Genomic DNA, 15,331 nt, shown 5'->3' with positions numbered 1-15,331 from the left:
TTGTTAGTGGAAAAGACACTTATGTCTGAGGATACTACACTATCTTTGGGGTCCCTCAAGTCCCCACACAGACTAAATCTCATCTACCTGTTATTTGCCACCACAATTCCAGATTTTTTCACTTACCAAAATTGAGATTAGGCACCTGATTGACTCTTATGTAATGTCTTCCTCGTTGTTTATCTGTAAGCTCCTGTGGGAAGGATTGTTCACTGTTGAATTCCCAGTGCCTGGCAAAGTGAGTTGCATCTAACGGGTGTTCTTTAAACAGTCACTGAATGAATGAATGAATGAATGAGTGAGTGAGTGAGTGAAATGGCTTCTCAGGAAATAATATTTGCATCCACACACCACAGGCACTTAAAGGCAGAATCCCTGTGTCTATGCTAAAAGAAGCAGAGATAACAAGAATGTGAATCCAGTTATGAATATGCAAATGAGCAGTTGGAGGTGTGTCTAAGAGGCTTCTAACCCACTTTCCGCTGTAAAGGACCAGAATCTCCTCTACAGCATCCCTAACAGAAGCACCTGCATTTGGTTCCTGCTCGAATAAAACCCAGTGAGGGGAAAGTCATACCTCTGGGCAGCCCTTTATCTTTTCAAAGGGCTCTGACAGTTTCCACAATCTTGCTCGAACAGGGCAGAGCCTGTGTTCTGTTCACCCTGTGCCGCCCTCTCATCACTTCTGGCACTGCCTGCCCTCTTATTCTTGCAAAATGTGTCTGTTGCCCTTCTACAAAGCGGCCTTTGAATATTTGGAAGCAGCCACCCTGCTTGCTCTTTGGTGTTTGCTCCTCCAGCCTGGACCCCGTCCTGTTCCCCCAGTGCCTTCTCACAGGATGTGGTTCCCACAGCCGACCAAACAACCCTCACATGTGCACCAAGCATGTCCGTGTGCTGGCCAGTGCTCTGGGCTCATGAGAGGAGCGCAGAGAAGTGTGAGGACATTAACTTCTGTCCTGAAAGCAATGTGCCCTTGTCTTCCAGCTGGGTTGTAACACATAAATAAAGTTCTAAAAGAACGTCAGAGAGAAATCACAGCCTGTGACCATAATCCAAGCCCCATAAATGACCACCTAAAATGTCAGAGTGTGGTTATCGGAGGATAGAGAGGCCTGCCTAGGCTGGAGGGTGTCTGGTAAGGCTCCTAACGCAGCATCCACCTGGGCCAGTGGTCCTGTGAAGAGAGTGTCCTCACCTGGGTTGGAAGAATTCAAGAGAGTTAGAACCCAAGGGTCCCAATGAGCTCATCTTTCCCAGCCCCTCATTTTACAAAATGGGCGCCCAAGGCCTGGAGAAGGGAAGTGAGAAGTTGCCCTGGAGTTAAACGGCAGAAAGGAGCTAGGATTTGAAGCAATCATCTGCTCCTTCTTGGTTGTTTCTTTGCCTCCCAACTGCTGCCTTTCTCTTTATTTTCGCAATGTGTCTATGCTTATGTGTGTGTGCACGCGCGTGTGCACACACCTGCCTGTGAGCGAGAGAGACAAGGAGACAGGCTCTGCAGCACCCCCTCCCCCTTGGACCCCCCTCAGAGTCCCTCTCCTTCCAGCTTCCTTGTCTCCCTCCCACCCTGCCTTCTCTCTCCCTCTGCTTTCAACTCCCTCTTCGGTGGTAGTCGGTCACTTTTCACTTTACACCTGAGCGGACACTGCAGAGCGCCTCGGAAAGGGAAAGGGGAGTGGGTGGACAGAAGGGCCAGAAGCCACTCTCTTCCCCGGCAATCCAACCTCCCTCAGGCAAGGTAGACTCCAGGTCACCCTTTGTGCTCAGCCCCATCCTCTAGGTAGGACAATCCACCCTAGGGACCTATGACAGTTTCTGCATCTCCAAAAAAGGTGAGATTACAGTCCCATTTTATGAGTGAGGAAAACAAAGTTTAAGTTGTTGAAAGACCTTTGATTAAGGTCACACAGCTAATACTAGAATCCAAACTCAGACCTCTCCAATTTTAAAGGCTAGGCTTATTCTCCATGGGCCACAGTACCCAATCTAAGGAAATATTTGCAACTCAAAAGTCTGAAATTATAACTGAGTAAAGCCAGGAAATAAATGCCTTTCCCCCTTAAACTGCCTGGGCAGAAATTCTGGCTCAGCCACTTATTAGCTGTGTGTCCCTGGACAAGTCACTTTACCTCTCTGTACCTCAGTTTCCTAGTCTGTGAGTGGGAATAGCAATGTGTGCTTAACACAACTTAATGTGTGTATGTGGGGGGAGGGGATAGGCATATGCTTGACATGACTTAATGTGTGTAAAGTCTTAGAACAGCAAGTGCAGCAGAGGCCTGGGGGCTCCTAACTCTGCCACCAACTCATTATCATTTGTACAAATCATTTTAATTTTCAGAAGATCTCAATTTGTTCAAAATCTGGCACAATTTTTCAAAAGAAAAAAGTTCATCCAAAGGACCCTTCCTTGCTGTGCAATTTAGGGTTCTAGTTTTCCTGACTCTCTCTGCAGTTCAGAAACATCAAAAAAATAAAGATAAAACATTTCCAAACCACCTTGGCTTCCTTCATCATAAGGAAGAGGCTATTCCATCAATCTCAAGCACTAGGTGTACCCTTTGACTTTGCAAACCATGCACACCTTTGCTGATTTCCATGCCAAGTCAACATCCTGGGGGACCATTTCAAATATGCAAGGCAGTCACTTCTATTGCTCTGTGTAGCATGGAAACCCCTTGCCACCACCAACTTAGAAGCAGGAAGAACCCCTTAGCCCCAGTGTTGGCAGGTGATAGGGCTGATGTGTAACTAGAAGAGTCCAGTCCTTGTTCTCTTACCTGTCCATCTATAGTGGGAAGGAAATGGAGGCCCAAGAGGCATAAGGCCTTAGGTGAGTACTATGTGCCAGGCACTGTTCTATAAATTTGACATATAACACAGGTCATCCTCAGAGAAGCCCTGTGAGATAGGTGCTGTAATAATTGCCATTTTGCAGCAAAAGATACTGAGGCACAGAGGAGCTGAGTAGGCTGCCCAGGGTTTCACAGCTAAGAGGTGGTAGGGCTGAGATTTGAATCTAGTGATGGATATAGGTAGTTGCTGAGGCACACCATCTCCATTGCTGTGACTCTGAACCTTAAAGCATGCCCAGATTGTTTGCCTAGAGTGTTTTTCCCTGCCCCCTTCAACAAACCAAAGGCTCTTTTTCTGTCAGACTTCATTGCTTTCACTGGGAAGCCTTCTCTAAGCTCTATGCTCAGGTTTGGCTCCACTATTTTGCTCTATAATTACTTACGTAATATTGGCCTTTCTCTTTAAACCTTAAGCAACTTGAAAGCAAGGACAAGTCCTGTTTTATTCTCTGCTACCCGCCTGTGTCTAACATGTGCTTTGCAATATTAAACACTCATGAACAATTGAGCTAATGGATGAGTAAATGAGTAACTGGATTATTCCTTTCCCCATTCCCAGGAAGTTTCAAATGTATCCTATGTTTGAACTTTTGTTGATTTTGTCACCAGGCATTTGATGGGACTCTACTATATGTGAGGCCCTGTGAATATGTATGTCATACTCACATTTCATCAAAATATGGGCTGGCTATGAGTCCTTTGCCAGCCTTCTCTGGGTAGGAAGGTTTTGATCATGTAAAGGGATGATGTTGTTGGTTTCAGGTTCATCAGAAGCTCTAACCATAGGGGCCCACCCTATACTAGTAGACTCTGAAAGTGTCAACTATCGATGGGCCTTTGTCTCATGCTCTGAAGTGGCTCTGGCCAGGTGTCATCCCAATTGCATGCAGCTAGAGCAGAATCAAGATGCAGGGACTCTCTGGAAAATCAACCCTCCTCAGGCCAGGTAGTACATCTTGACAGCCTTGCATCAACAGCCTAGTTTGGAGGTCCTTGGCCTTCTGCCACAAGGTCCCAGCATTTTAGTCTAAATCTCAGAACTGAAAGAAATTGGTTTGTGAGACACTGACTGACATTTATAATACTTTCTCAATAGTGGACACCTTTGTGGAGGGGTATGTCTGTTGATGCATTTGCAGATAACCAAGTGTGCCTCTTTGCTTTCAAATATAATTCCATAAGTCAACACCAATCTTTTTTTGTCCAATATGGATGGCACGTTCACTGATTTAATCACGGCTACAATGTCTTATTGACTTAGTGGGAACCAGATTAGCCTGCCTATTACCAGGCATTATATAGGGTAAGGACACCTTGAAGGTTTGGTTGGTTAAAGTGGCTCAAATAGGAAAATGTGAAGACTTTTATGCAGAAACATTGGTATTTGAGGACACAAATAAGTCCTCAGCCCAGGAGTATTCCACAAATTCACACATATCCATATTCATGTGCACACACCTGTGTGATCACAGAATTGTAGATCAAAGCGGGAAGAGCACTTAAGAGACAAATCTACTGGCTCAGAAATTTCTAGACTTTTTAGTTTGAAGCTCTATTTTTAAATGGAGGCTTGGGGGGAGAACTGTAATATATAAAACACAGAAAAAGCAGAGCTACTTGGGTGGATAAGAGAGGGTGGGGATCTAGGACCCCATCTTTCTGGCCTTCTTCTAATCCAGCATAGTAACTTCTAAAGTACCTGCAACCAGGAACATAGCTTGAAAGGTCATGGATCTGGCCGGTGCCCTTAGTCTGCAGATCAATTCCTGTAGAAGACTAATTCCTGTAGAGGTAGGATAATTGACAATTACCTCAAGGACAGACAACTCCTAGAGTTCAAAGATAGGACAGAACTTATGAGGCTGTTCCTAAACCTCTTCTCCTAACACTTCTTATTTATAACCTGGATCACAATACACTATACACACACACACACACACACACACACACAAAAGTCAATGACGAGATCTCATTGGTTCACAAGAGAAAAACTGAGGCTGAGAGGAAACAGGATTGACGCTTATAAGAAATCATAGAGGGTAAGCAAAGACTTTCTATCCCTTCATTCCTCCACATATATGAAACACACTATGGGCCCCTGCCCTCTAGGAGTTCACAGTCTCTTAGGACAGAGGAGAAGGACAAATCTCAAAGACAATACTGAGAGTGGCCTAAGAGAGAAATAAAGTGCTTTGTGGTTCACATTCCAAGTACCAGCACATATTAAGGAGCAGAGACAAATGTCCTGATCTCATGGAAATCGGCTAGGTTCTTCTCAGTATAAAGATGCAGGCCACTGCAGGTGCTTTGTGGATGGACAGGAGATGAATGAATCAGATGGACTGCACTGGTGGTTAGGAGGCAGGCTGGACAGTGGGGAGAAAGCAAGCCCAGGAGTCTTGTTACCGGTAGCACTATGGTTTCTGTCTCTTACTAGCTTGCTACATTGGGCGGGAGCTACTCAATTAATGTAAGCCTCAGTTTTCTAATTCCTCATTTGTGAATGGAAGTGATAAGAGTGCCTGTTTTATAGGGTTAGTATGAGAATTGCATGAAATAATATAAAGAACTTCGCACAGTGTCTACTACATAGTACAGGTTGGATACCTATCAGGCACTGTGGTTGTTACTGTCATTACTGTTTTAGCCAAAAATCTGCCTCCATGACTTCTACCCATGCACTGATCCTGGCCTACCTTTCAGAGCCTCAGAGAACAAATCTTCCACCTCTTCCCTGTGATAGCCCTTCTGAGATACAAATACATCTTTCACTTAACCTCTCAGTCTTCTCTTATTTTTTCAGCTGATCATCCCCATTTTTTCCGAGCGTCTCTAATGTAACAAGACTTTTCAAACTGCACTTCCCTGTAACTGTCCTCTCCGTGAGGCTGTCATCTAAGATGCTATTTGACAATTTGGAGAAACTGGGCATGTTCAGCTTGTGCTATTCAGCATATAAAGGGCAAGTTCTTTAATTTTCCCTAATCTTTCTCCTTCTAGATCTCAAGGGGGTGGGGTGGAAGGCGTGCCCTTTCCTGCGTCCCAGGAAAATAAACCTGCTTCCTTGCTCCTTTCCCTTAATGAAGTGAGACGCTCTTTCTTCCTTCTGGCGGGCGTGGCGTGGGCACAGGCAGGATGATGAGGGCTGAACAGCTTGTACGTGACCCCTTGAAAGAATCCAAGAGAAAGGGAATCCAGCTTTGAAGATAAAGCTTTTCATCCTTCTAAAGCTGTGTTTCTGTACACCTGCCTCCTGTTCTCTCAGGCTTCTTGCTTAACCCAGTCCCTGGATTTAAAGCAATTCTAAAAACACCTAACCTCTTGACCCAGTGATAATGATGATGGTGGATGTGACGACAGTAATAATAGCTAACATTCATTAAGCACTTACTGTGTGCCAGGCACAGTTCTCAGTACTTAATTGTATTAATTCTTTTAAGCCTACACCAATTTGATGATGTAGGTGCTATTATAACCTGCATTTCCGAAGACCAGAGAACTGAGCCTCAGAGAGGCTAAGTACCCAGTAAGCACGCATAATCAGTTCTTTTGTTTCCAAATGCATGTGCTAATTAATAGCCATAATGACGGCCCAGAGCCTCTTCAAGATCCTTAAAGCATTCTCCGAATCTGAATCTTCACAGCAAGATGAAATCACGTCCAATGTAGTTTATAGCGTTAAACATCTCTTTAGGATATCGTAATTACTTGAAACGCCTTTTCATTTTAATCCTTTGAAAATTATGATTGACATGTGATAGATGGAGTGACTATATTAACTAGTTTACATAATTGAGCACTTTACTCCCAGTCATTGTACGCAAATGGTTTTTCAGCATTGTTGCCTCATATGGTGGGCATAGAGGGGAGGGGACAGGTTCTAACCCCAACTAATTCAGCAACCTGCCACACGACTTTAAGATACTATTCTCTTTTGACCTCAGTTTCCCACTGACACAATAAAGAGTCTGTTCTGATCTCTAAAATCTTGACTTCTGGGTAACTCAGACGTGAGCAAACTCTGGCCCATGGGTCATATTTAACCACCATCTGATTTGGCATGGCTCACAAGCTAAGAATGAATGTGGTTTTATATTTTTAAATCAGTGGGAAAATCCAAAGAAAGATAGTTTACAACATGTGAAAATTAAACAGTATTAAATTTCAGTATCCACAGCTAATTTTTATTGGGATAGCTGTGCTCATTCATTTCTGATTGTCTACATATGGCTGCTTTCATGCCACAGTGGCACAGTTAAGTAGTTGAGATAGAAACCAGATGGTCTGCAAAGGCTGAAATATTACAATCTGGCCCTTTACACATAAAAACTTGCTGTTCCCTGGTACAGATGTGAGGTAGGTGGGTACTAATAAGCTTCAGATAAACCAAAAGCTTATCACTGTCCTCTTAAATAACCTTAGGAGATTGGTGTCAAAGAGAGAAAACCTAGTGGTGTCCCATGGTGTTCTTTCAAGACAGAAAGCTGTATTTGAAGGTCCCTGCTTTAGCAGGGTGAGACATTTATTCTAGCTTATTGACTGTATCAGCTGTGAGGTTCTATGCCCTCTGTGCCAGGGGCAATCTGGATACACCATCCTAAAGCTAAATTCATGTGCTTTTCCTCTGAAAGGACAGTATAACCCATTAGTGAAGGAGACAGATTTTATGATTGGACCACAGTTTGCATCCTCACTTGCTGTATGATCTCACGGGAGTTTTCAAAGGTCTCTGTACCATAACTGCTCAACAGAAAATTAGGATGGATACACACTCACTCATTTATGCAAATAAGTATCCGATGTCTACTGTACACATTTACCTCTCAGAATTGTTGAAGGAATTAAACAGGGAGTATCTATATAAAGCATTTCACAGAATACCTAGATCAGGATAAGCACTTAAGCAAGGTTTAAAATAAATCTAGGGATGACTTTCAATTGATTACCTAATTTTCTGTTTTCAAATGGCAGTAACTCAAACCTCTTAAAAGATTGTTTGGACAGAGTTATGTAAGGCAAAGGAAGTGGTATTTCAGCCATTGTTGTCATTGGTGTTATTTTTATAAGTAATGCTTCTGAAGCTGAATTTCAGTAGAGTATTTGACAGCACCAGTGTTCTTTCATTCCAGGCCAGGGGACCACAAATTAAGCAGGGCTCTCTTAACAGACTATAACAAAGCTTCAGTACATACATCAATTTACCTTCCCTGTCCTGCCACTGCTACTCCCTGTCCCTCTGTCTAGTGACTAATAGATGATTTCTGACCGACAAAGTACAACAGAATTATCTGAGGAGTTATTTTTTAAATAATATTATAAAGGTAATGCATTCACATGATAAAAAAGATATTGCAAAAGGGTATAAAATAAAAAGCAAACTCCTCTACAGTCTCATACTTTGTGAACATTTTAAACCTTTTCTGTATTTGATTATGATGGTTTCCTCCACACTTCTACAAAGTATGATTTTTTTCTTGCTTTATCAACTTTAATTCCCTGTCTGACTTTCCATTAGAAAGATGATGAATCATCTCATACTATCCCCCACATCCACTCCTCAACGTTTGTTACTTATGCTATTATCTGGAGTTCTTCTGATGATTGCCTTTATAATCGTAATCTCCTGAATCTTGATTTTTGATTTGCCAGTATTAGAGCTTTCTCAAACTAGAGAACTTGTTTCTTTTTTAGGGCTACCAAATGACAGTCCTTAGGGATGGCTGCATTGCCAAAGCTGCCTAAGGTGCTTCTGTGTCCCTCAGGTGAAGGACCATTATCCTGAGAGCTGGCAGTTTATCTGTCAGTGCCTTTGCCCTTGAATGAAGATAGCAGACATAGCATCTTTCTTCACCCACTCATTAGTCACACATGGGACAGAGTGAAATGCCACAAAGGTATGGAAGAAACAGACAAAAACATAATGACCTAGTAGCTCCATTTTAGATGAGAAATAGTCCATCAGGCTGTAAAGAGCAACATGTATTACCAGGGATCGGGGGCAGTGGAAGGAGTCTGGGTTCAGACCTGCATTCTCATGCTGAATTATGTGAACAACACTGAATAACTTGAATAAAAAGCACCCTGTATGTTAATTTCATTTTTATTCTGTAGCCACAGTGTATGTAGGAATGGACTGAGCATTTGGGAGCATGTTATAAAATGGGCAAAGTGGCTCACAGAGAGTGGTGACAACCAAACATCATAGTTAAAACTTTTAATAGAATACAATTAGCAATGTAGTGTCCTCATACAATACTATATAATTAATAGCACAAATAAAGCAGATAAGGAAAAATGCATTAATTATGAAACATTACCCCTCTAAGGTTTTTTTTAATATAATGAAAAACAAAATTAGAAAATGACTTAATTAAACAACATTTAATGAGAGTCCCCGGGGGAACAGAGTGAAGGAGTTGAATTTTCCAGTTAACCATCACACAAGGAGTTAACGCCTTTATTTCCCCTTCTTAGTAAGAACATATTTCTACGTTGGCGTAGTCCATTTTCTGGCGTTATAGAGAAATCAAGTCAAGTAATACTAAGGGACTTATTTCTCAGGGATTAAGCACCATGTAGAGATGCAAGGTTATCATTACCAGCAGGAAATTTTAAATAACAGGAGAGACGTCAGCTATTAGATGAACATACATTGATGCTCTGAGTTATTGCCTAATTTTGTTTCTTTTGCTTAACATCACAGCTCTGAGTGTGTTTTATCCTTCTTTCTTCATCCTTTCTCAGAGAGACAAGAAAGTTTGATTGGATGATCACATCAGTTTGATTATATGTCACCAAGGTTTGGCTCCACTAACCTTGTAGTCAGACGTTCTGGCGATGGGGTTGAATGGCTCTTAAGTTTGAATAAACTCTGCCATTTCCTTTGGCCTCCATTATGTTTGAGATGGAAATGTACAAAATGTCTAGGAGCTTGCTACACATATTTCTTTTTAATTTCAGATTAATATGAGCGTACAAATATTTAGGTTACGTTGTTTTCACTTCCAAGAAAAGTTCACGTTGTCCTTGAGCCCTTCACCCAGGGGATTTGCTATATGCACCTACAGTGTGCACATTAGGTGAGAACTTGCCAATACCTCTCCCTGTCCCTCCTCCCACCTCCCCCTCACTTAAATAAACTTGTGTTTTTCTTTCGTGTGGACATGTAGTTGTTTATATAATGGTTTCACATTAGAATTGAGTACATTGGATACTTGCTTTTCCATTCTTGTGATACTTTACTAAGAACTATGTATTTCAACTCCATCCAGGTAAATATAAAAGATGTAAAGTCTTCATCCTTATTGTGGCTGAATAGTACTCCTTGGTATACCTGTGCCACAATTTGTTAAACCGTTCATGAGTTGATTGGCATTTGGGTTGCTTCCACATCTTGGTCATTGTGAATTGAGCTGCAATCAACTTTCCAGTGCAGATGTCCTTGTAAAATTATTTTTTTTCTTCTGGGTAACTAACTTTTGCTATAGATTTTCAAGTGATGGGCTGTGACTGCAGGAGGTGATTTCCATTTTATTCTCTCAGTAGTTATTTTATTATCAAGTTGTTCTTTTTAAGGTCTCTAAAAACTATGGAAAATCTCTCCACTGAGTAGTAGCTTTTAACCAGTCCTGGGGTGACTGTGCACTTAGACAGTGTAACATCTTGGAATGTATTGGGTAGAGGGACCTAATTCTGACTTCCCCTTTACTGACAGCTGGCTAGTACTGTTGTGCAAATCACTTACCTCTGAGAAATTCTGTAAATGGTGGCTGTAGAACAAGTTAATCTCAGAGGTCTTTCCAAACGGAGTTTCTCTTTTTTACAAAATTCATCCGCTGGCATTTGCTGCTTGCTGGTCATATGTCTCCTGACTAACTGGCATTCTTGCTTGAGGAAAGTCTCTGTTTTTCATTGAACAAATATATATCATGTACCTACTCTATGGCAGGCATTGTTCTAGGTGCAGGTTCTAGGACACATCAGTGACTAAGACCGGAAAGGTCCTGCTCTCATAAAGCTGACATTCTAATGAGAGAAGAGAAGATCAGGAAACACAGAGTGAACAAGAGAGTCTCGAATGGTGAGAAGTGCTCTGGAGAAACCTAGCAGGGCGCTGAGATAGAAGTGATTGCGCCGGGTGTTGAGGGTGACTCTATCAGGGTCTTCCAAAAGCAACTCCTAAGACAAGGATTCAAATGCAAGTGGTTTCTTTGGGTGCAATCCCCGAGAAACACGAGTAGGAAATCAGGGAAGGGAGGGCAGCCTAGGAAGGTACATCACAAAGACACACTGCCGGCAACTGCAGGAGCACAGTCCCTCTCTAGATGTTAGTGCAGAACATGCTTTGGGTTGTGCCACCCAGGAAGGAGGATTCTGAGGCATTTATCTCCTAACTCCCTATCTGTTATTGGTTAAGAGCTGCTTCTAGGTGCATTAACTCCCCAATATGACTGGCTTACCTTGCAGGCAGGAAGAATAGCAAGTGTTTGTAGTTAGTACATCAAGTAGAATACCAGTGTATAAAGGTGAGTGGAAATGAAGGCTGCTGACAGTGTCTACCACAGAGCAAAAAATTGAATCTTTAGATAAGGGGTCAAGTAAGGCCTCTTTGAAGAGATGTCATTCTAGCTAAGATCCCAAATATGGAGGGAGCCAGCCAAAAAAGGTCATCATTATCAGGCAGAGACAATCGCAAGGACAAAGACATTGAGTGCTCCTAAGCTTTGTTTTTCCATTTTATCCTGCAATCCCATTATTAGGTATCTACCGAGAAGAACAAAAATCATTTTACAGCAACGACGTTTGCACTAGAATGTTTATTGCAGCCCAATTCATAGTTGCCAAGTTGTGGTAGCAACCCAAATGCCCATCAACCCCTGAATAGATTAAAAAATTGTGGTATATGTATACCATGGAATACTATTCAGCCATAAAAAGACAGAGAGTATCTTTCATGTTTACCAGGATGGAGTCAAAACACATTCTTCTTAGTAAAGTATCTCAAGAAGGAAAAAAAAAGTATCCAGTGTGCTCAATACTATTATGAAACAAATATATAAATACACACTCATATAAATGATAAAACATAAATGATAAACATATAGTCTAGCCAGAGAGGGGTGAGGAGGGAGAGGGGAGGAAAGGTGGAAGGGCGATTGGTGGGAGAAGAGAGGGAATTTGGTGGGATCTCACCTAATATGCACAATGCAAGGATGTATTTCAAAATAACTAAGAGTAAATTGTAAATGTCTTACAACAAAAAATAAGAAGCAAGGTGATAGATATCAGTTTAACCAGTTTGATTTAAGCATTCCACGTTATATATCAAGTCATCACATTGTACCCTGTACATGTATATAGTTATGATTTTAATTAAAAATTAAATTTTAAAAAATGAGGTAAAAAATAAAAAAAAAAAACAATAAAGAATCACAGACCTGTAGAGACACAGGTGGGGGAGAGGTATCTCTAAATCATGAAGTCTATTCTTTCACATGAGAAAACTGGACGAAGGCCATGAGCAATTCAGAGATGCAGACAGGGCTGTAAGACCCAAAGATGGAGTTGGGACCAGCACTCAGTTCTTTTGGCTGCCAGTGAGGAGCTTTCCCTGCCTCCATCATACTAATCTCCCATTTCACTCATGGGGATTCGGCAGTTCCCCCGAGCTGTGCAACTGAAAGGGCATTGGCTTTATGCTCCAATACCTGCAGCAGACCCCCAATTATACAAAAAAATTAAAAAGACCCTCATGTTGACACAAGACTCCCACCAGTCTGGGGTGGCCACTCTGACCTCACTTCCCACCCTCTCTCTGGTCACACATGGTGTGCAGTGACACCAGCCTCCTTGCTGTCCCTTCAACATCCTCCCACCTCTGGGGCTTTGCTCAGAATGCTCTTCCCCAAATATCCCCAAAGCTCAGTCGCAAGCTTGGCTTTCCTCAGATCCCTGTGCCAACACCACCTCCTCGAGGAAGCTCATCCTGATCATTCCCTTCAAAGCATTGCTCCCCTGGCTCTCCGCGCCCCCCCCCCATTCAGTCAGCTTTGTCTTTCTTCCTAGGACCCATTGCTACCACCAGTTTACTGTACTAGATTGAACTTTTCTATGCTGCATATTTACTTGCTTGTATATTGCCTGTTTTTCCCATAGAATATAAGCTCCATGAGAGAAGGAATTCATTTTATTTGCTCTTATAATAGTATGCTATAGCTTTTCAAAAACATCTATTGAATAACTAATGAGCAAGTGCATGAGTGAACAAATGGCCTTAGTTCTGGTCCTCTCTCTGCCGCTAACTCACTGAATGAAAGACTTTGTGCAAGTCAGTTTCTCACTGTGTTTCAGTTTCTTTATCTGCCAAGCAGACATTTAAATTTTACCTTATACATAGTAAAGCAATAAAGTGAAAGGGGGCCATTGGTATGAAAGTGCTGTCTATTATTGAATATTATGCACAAATACAAGATTTCCTTCTCAGGTTGAAGGCTTCTTGAGTTTGAATGAACTTCACCACATGAGCTGGGAAGTCTGGTTCTGATAAAGAATGCTCATGGATGTAGAGTTGATTAGGCCTCCTCAGTGATAAAGAGCTGGTCTGTTACACAGGAAAGCACACAGTGAGGGAGGGGGATAAAGACCCACGCCAGAGCCCAGTCTCTTCCACCTTGGTGGCCTGTGGAACTCATAGGAGCTCACCCCAATGAACTTCAGACTCCTCTACTCCTAAATAGGTGGAGGGAGGGAATTTGTCCGATATATTTGTCCCGTCTATCTGGAGCACCGTAATAATTTTGGGTGACACGTACTGATCACTCACTCTGTACCACACACTTGACATTTGCCACCATAGTACATCTTCTGCCCAACCTCCTGAGCTCCATTATTCAGATAAGAGAACTGTCAGGTAACCTAGCCCATGGTAGTATAACTAGTGGCTTTTAAGTGGCAGAGGCAGCACTTCAGCCCTGGCATGCCAGCTCCTGATCAAGTGCTTTTCCCCATTGTGCTAACTTTGTGCACTAAGTGGTAACAGGTTCGGAAGGGAGGGAGACACAGCCATTGCTTTGTTGAGTCAGCTCCACAGAACAGGATGGGAAATCATGTGATTCTGCAGCACAGGAAGTCGATCTAACCTGGCAGCATGTTCTGACTTCTCCCTCCTTGCTCCTCCTCAGGGCTTCATGGACATTGACTTGAACAAATTCAAGGAGAGCGGGGCCAATGTGACAGGTTTCCAGTTGGTGAACTACACAGACACCATCCCAGCCAAGATCATGCAGCAATGGAAGAACAGCGATGCTCGAGACCACACCCGGGTGGACTGGAAGAGACCCAAGGTCAGGACACCAGCAGCTGGCAGCAAAGGACCAGCCTCTCCCCCAGATTTTTAGACAGTGTTAGTCTTTGGAAAGGAATGGGTTTTCTAAAAGGAACACACTAAGGGAGATATATTCGTAAAGATAGATGGGTGTGAAGTGCAAGGGTCAGACCACCCAAAACTATAATGGTTTGAACAAGTCAGACACTTTGTTTTTCTCTGATGTAAACAAAGTTTAGGTGTCAGCAGTCCAGGATGCATGCAATGGCTTCACAATCATCAAATGCCCAGGATTCTCTTACTGCCTTGCTCTGCTGTCCTCGGCATAGGGCTGCTACCTTAGAGTCCAGGATAGCTGCTTAAATCATAGCCATTTCCTCAGTGTTTTGCCCAGCAGAAAGGAAAAGAAGCCACACAGATGCACTGACCGTATTTTCTCAGATGCATTGACCATATCTCAGAAAGTTAAACCCTGGGCTGGAAAGTGGCGGTTCTTCTCTGGGCAGGGCCACCATGTAGCACAGCTCAGGGGGGATGCTTATTGCTCTGTGGCTGAAACTTCCTTGGGTTATGTCGTGAGGTGGCCCTTCCTCTGGTCAGCTATGTGCCCAGCTGAAAATGAGAACCTCAGAGGGTCAGCTCTCAGTTATGTGCAGACTACCTGCCTCTCACTCACCAGCAAGGCAGCTCTAAATCCTGTGACCAAAATCGAGAATGGTTTAGAATAAGGATAGAAAGTAATTTTTTCCCTTATATAAAATCAGATAGGTTGATAGTGGCTGTGTGGAGGATTGTGTTGAGAAGGATTCTGAGGCTATGTTTATTTAGCTGGGGCAAGCAGTGAATCTTTGCCAGACTTTGTCTTGCCCCACGCTCAATTTATTGTTGTAAGTGGTGGACCATTTAACTAAGGTGTTCCTCATTGTGCTATTGTTTAAACTGATTTAACTCTTCATGGATGAAGACTCGTCTTGATGTGAGTTTAAATAAACAAAATCCCAAGATGTGCTTTAAAACAATGAGCAAACCACAGAAAAGTTCATTCATATGTGAATACTTCACTTGATTTTCAAATGATTTGAGGAGATTAAAAAATAACATAAATGTAATTTCATTTTTTAAAAAAGAAGTGAGAGAATTAAAGTTAAAA

At 42.4% G+C, this 15,331-nt stretch overlaps 1 protein-coding gene across 1 annotated transcript in view; it reads left to right on the top strand.

The window, feature by feature from the left end:
- GRIA1 (glutamate ionotropic receptor AMPA type subunit 1) overlaps positions 1–15,331 on the top strand; it is a 311,205-nt gene that overhangs the window by 168,909 nt on the left and 126,965 nt on the right. The window contains exon 6 of the mRNA XM_003782253.2: positions 14,039–14,200. Coding sequence (XP_003782301.1) covers positions 14,039–14,200 — 162 coding nt within the window. The remainder of the gene's footprint in view (positions 1–14,038; positions 14,201–15,331) is intronic.

Source organism: Otolemur garnettii, unplaced genomic scaffold (assembly GCF_000181295.1).
Source record: "Otolemur garnettii isolate 467f Iridium unplaced genomic scaffold, OtoGar3 scaffold00003, whole genome shotgun sequence".
Classification (NCBI taxonomy): Eukaryota; Metazoa; Chordata; class Mammalia; order Primates; family Galagidae; genus Otolemur; species Otolemur garnettii.
This window is presented reverse-complemented; position numbering and strand designations above follow the sequence as displayed.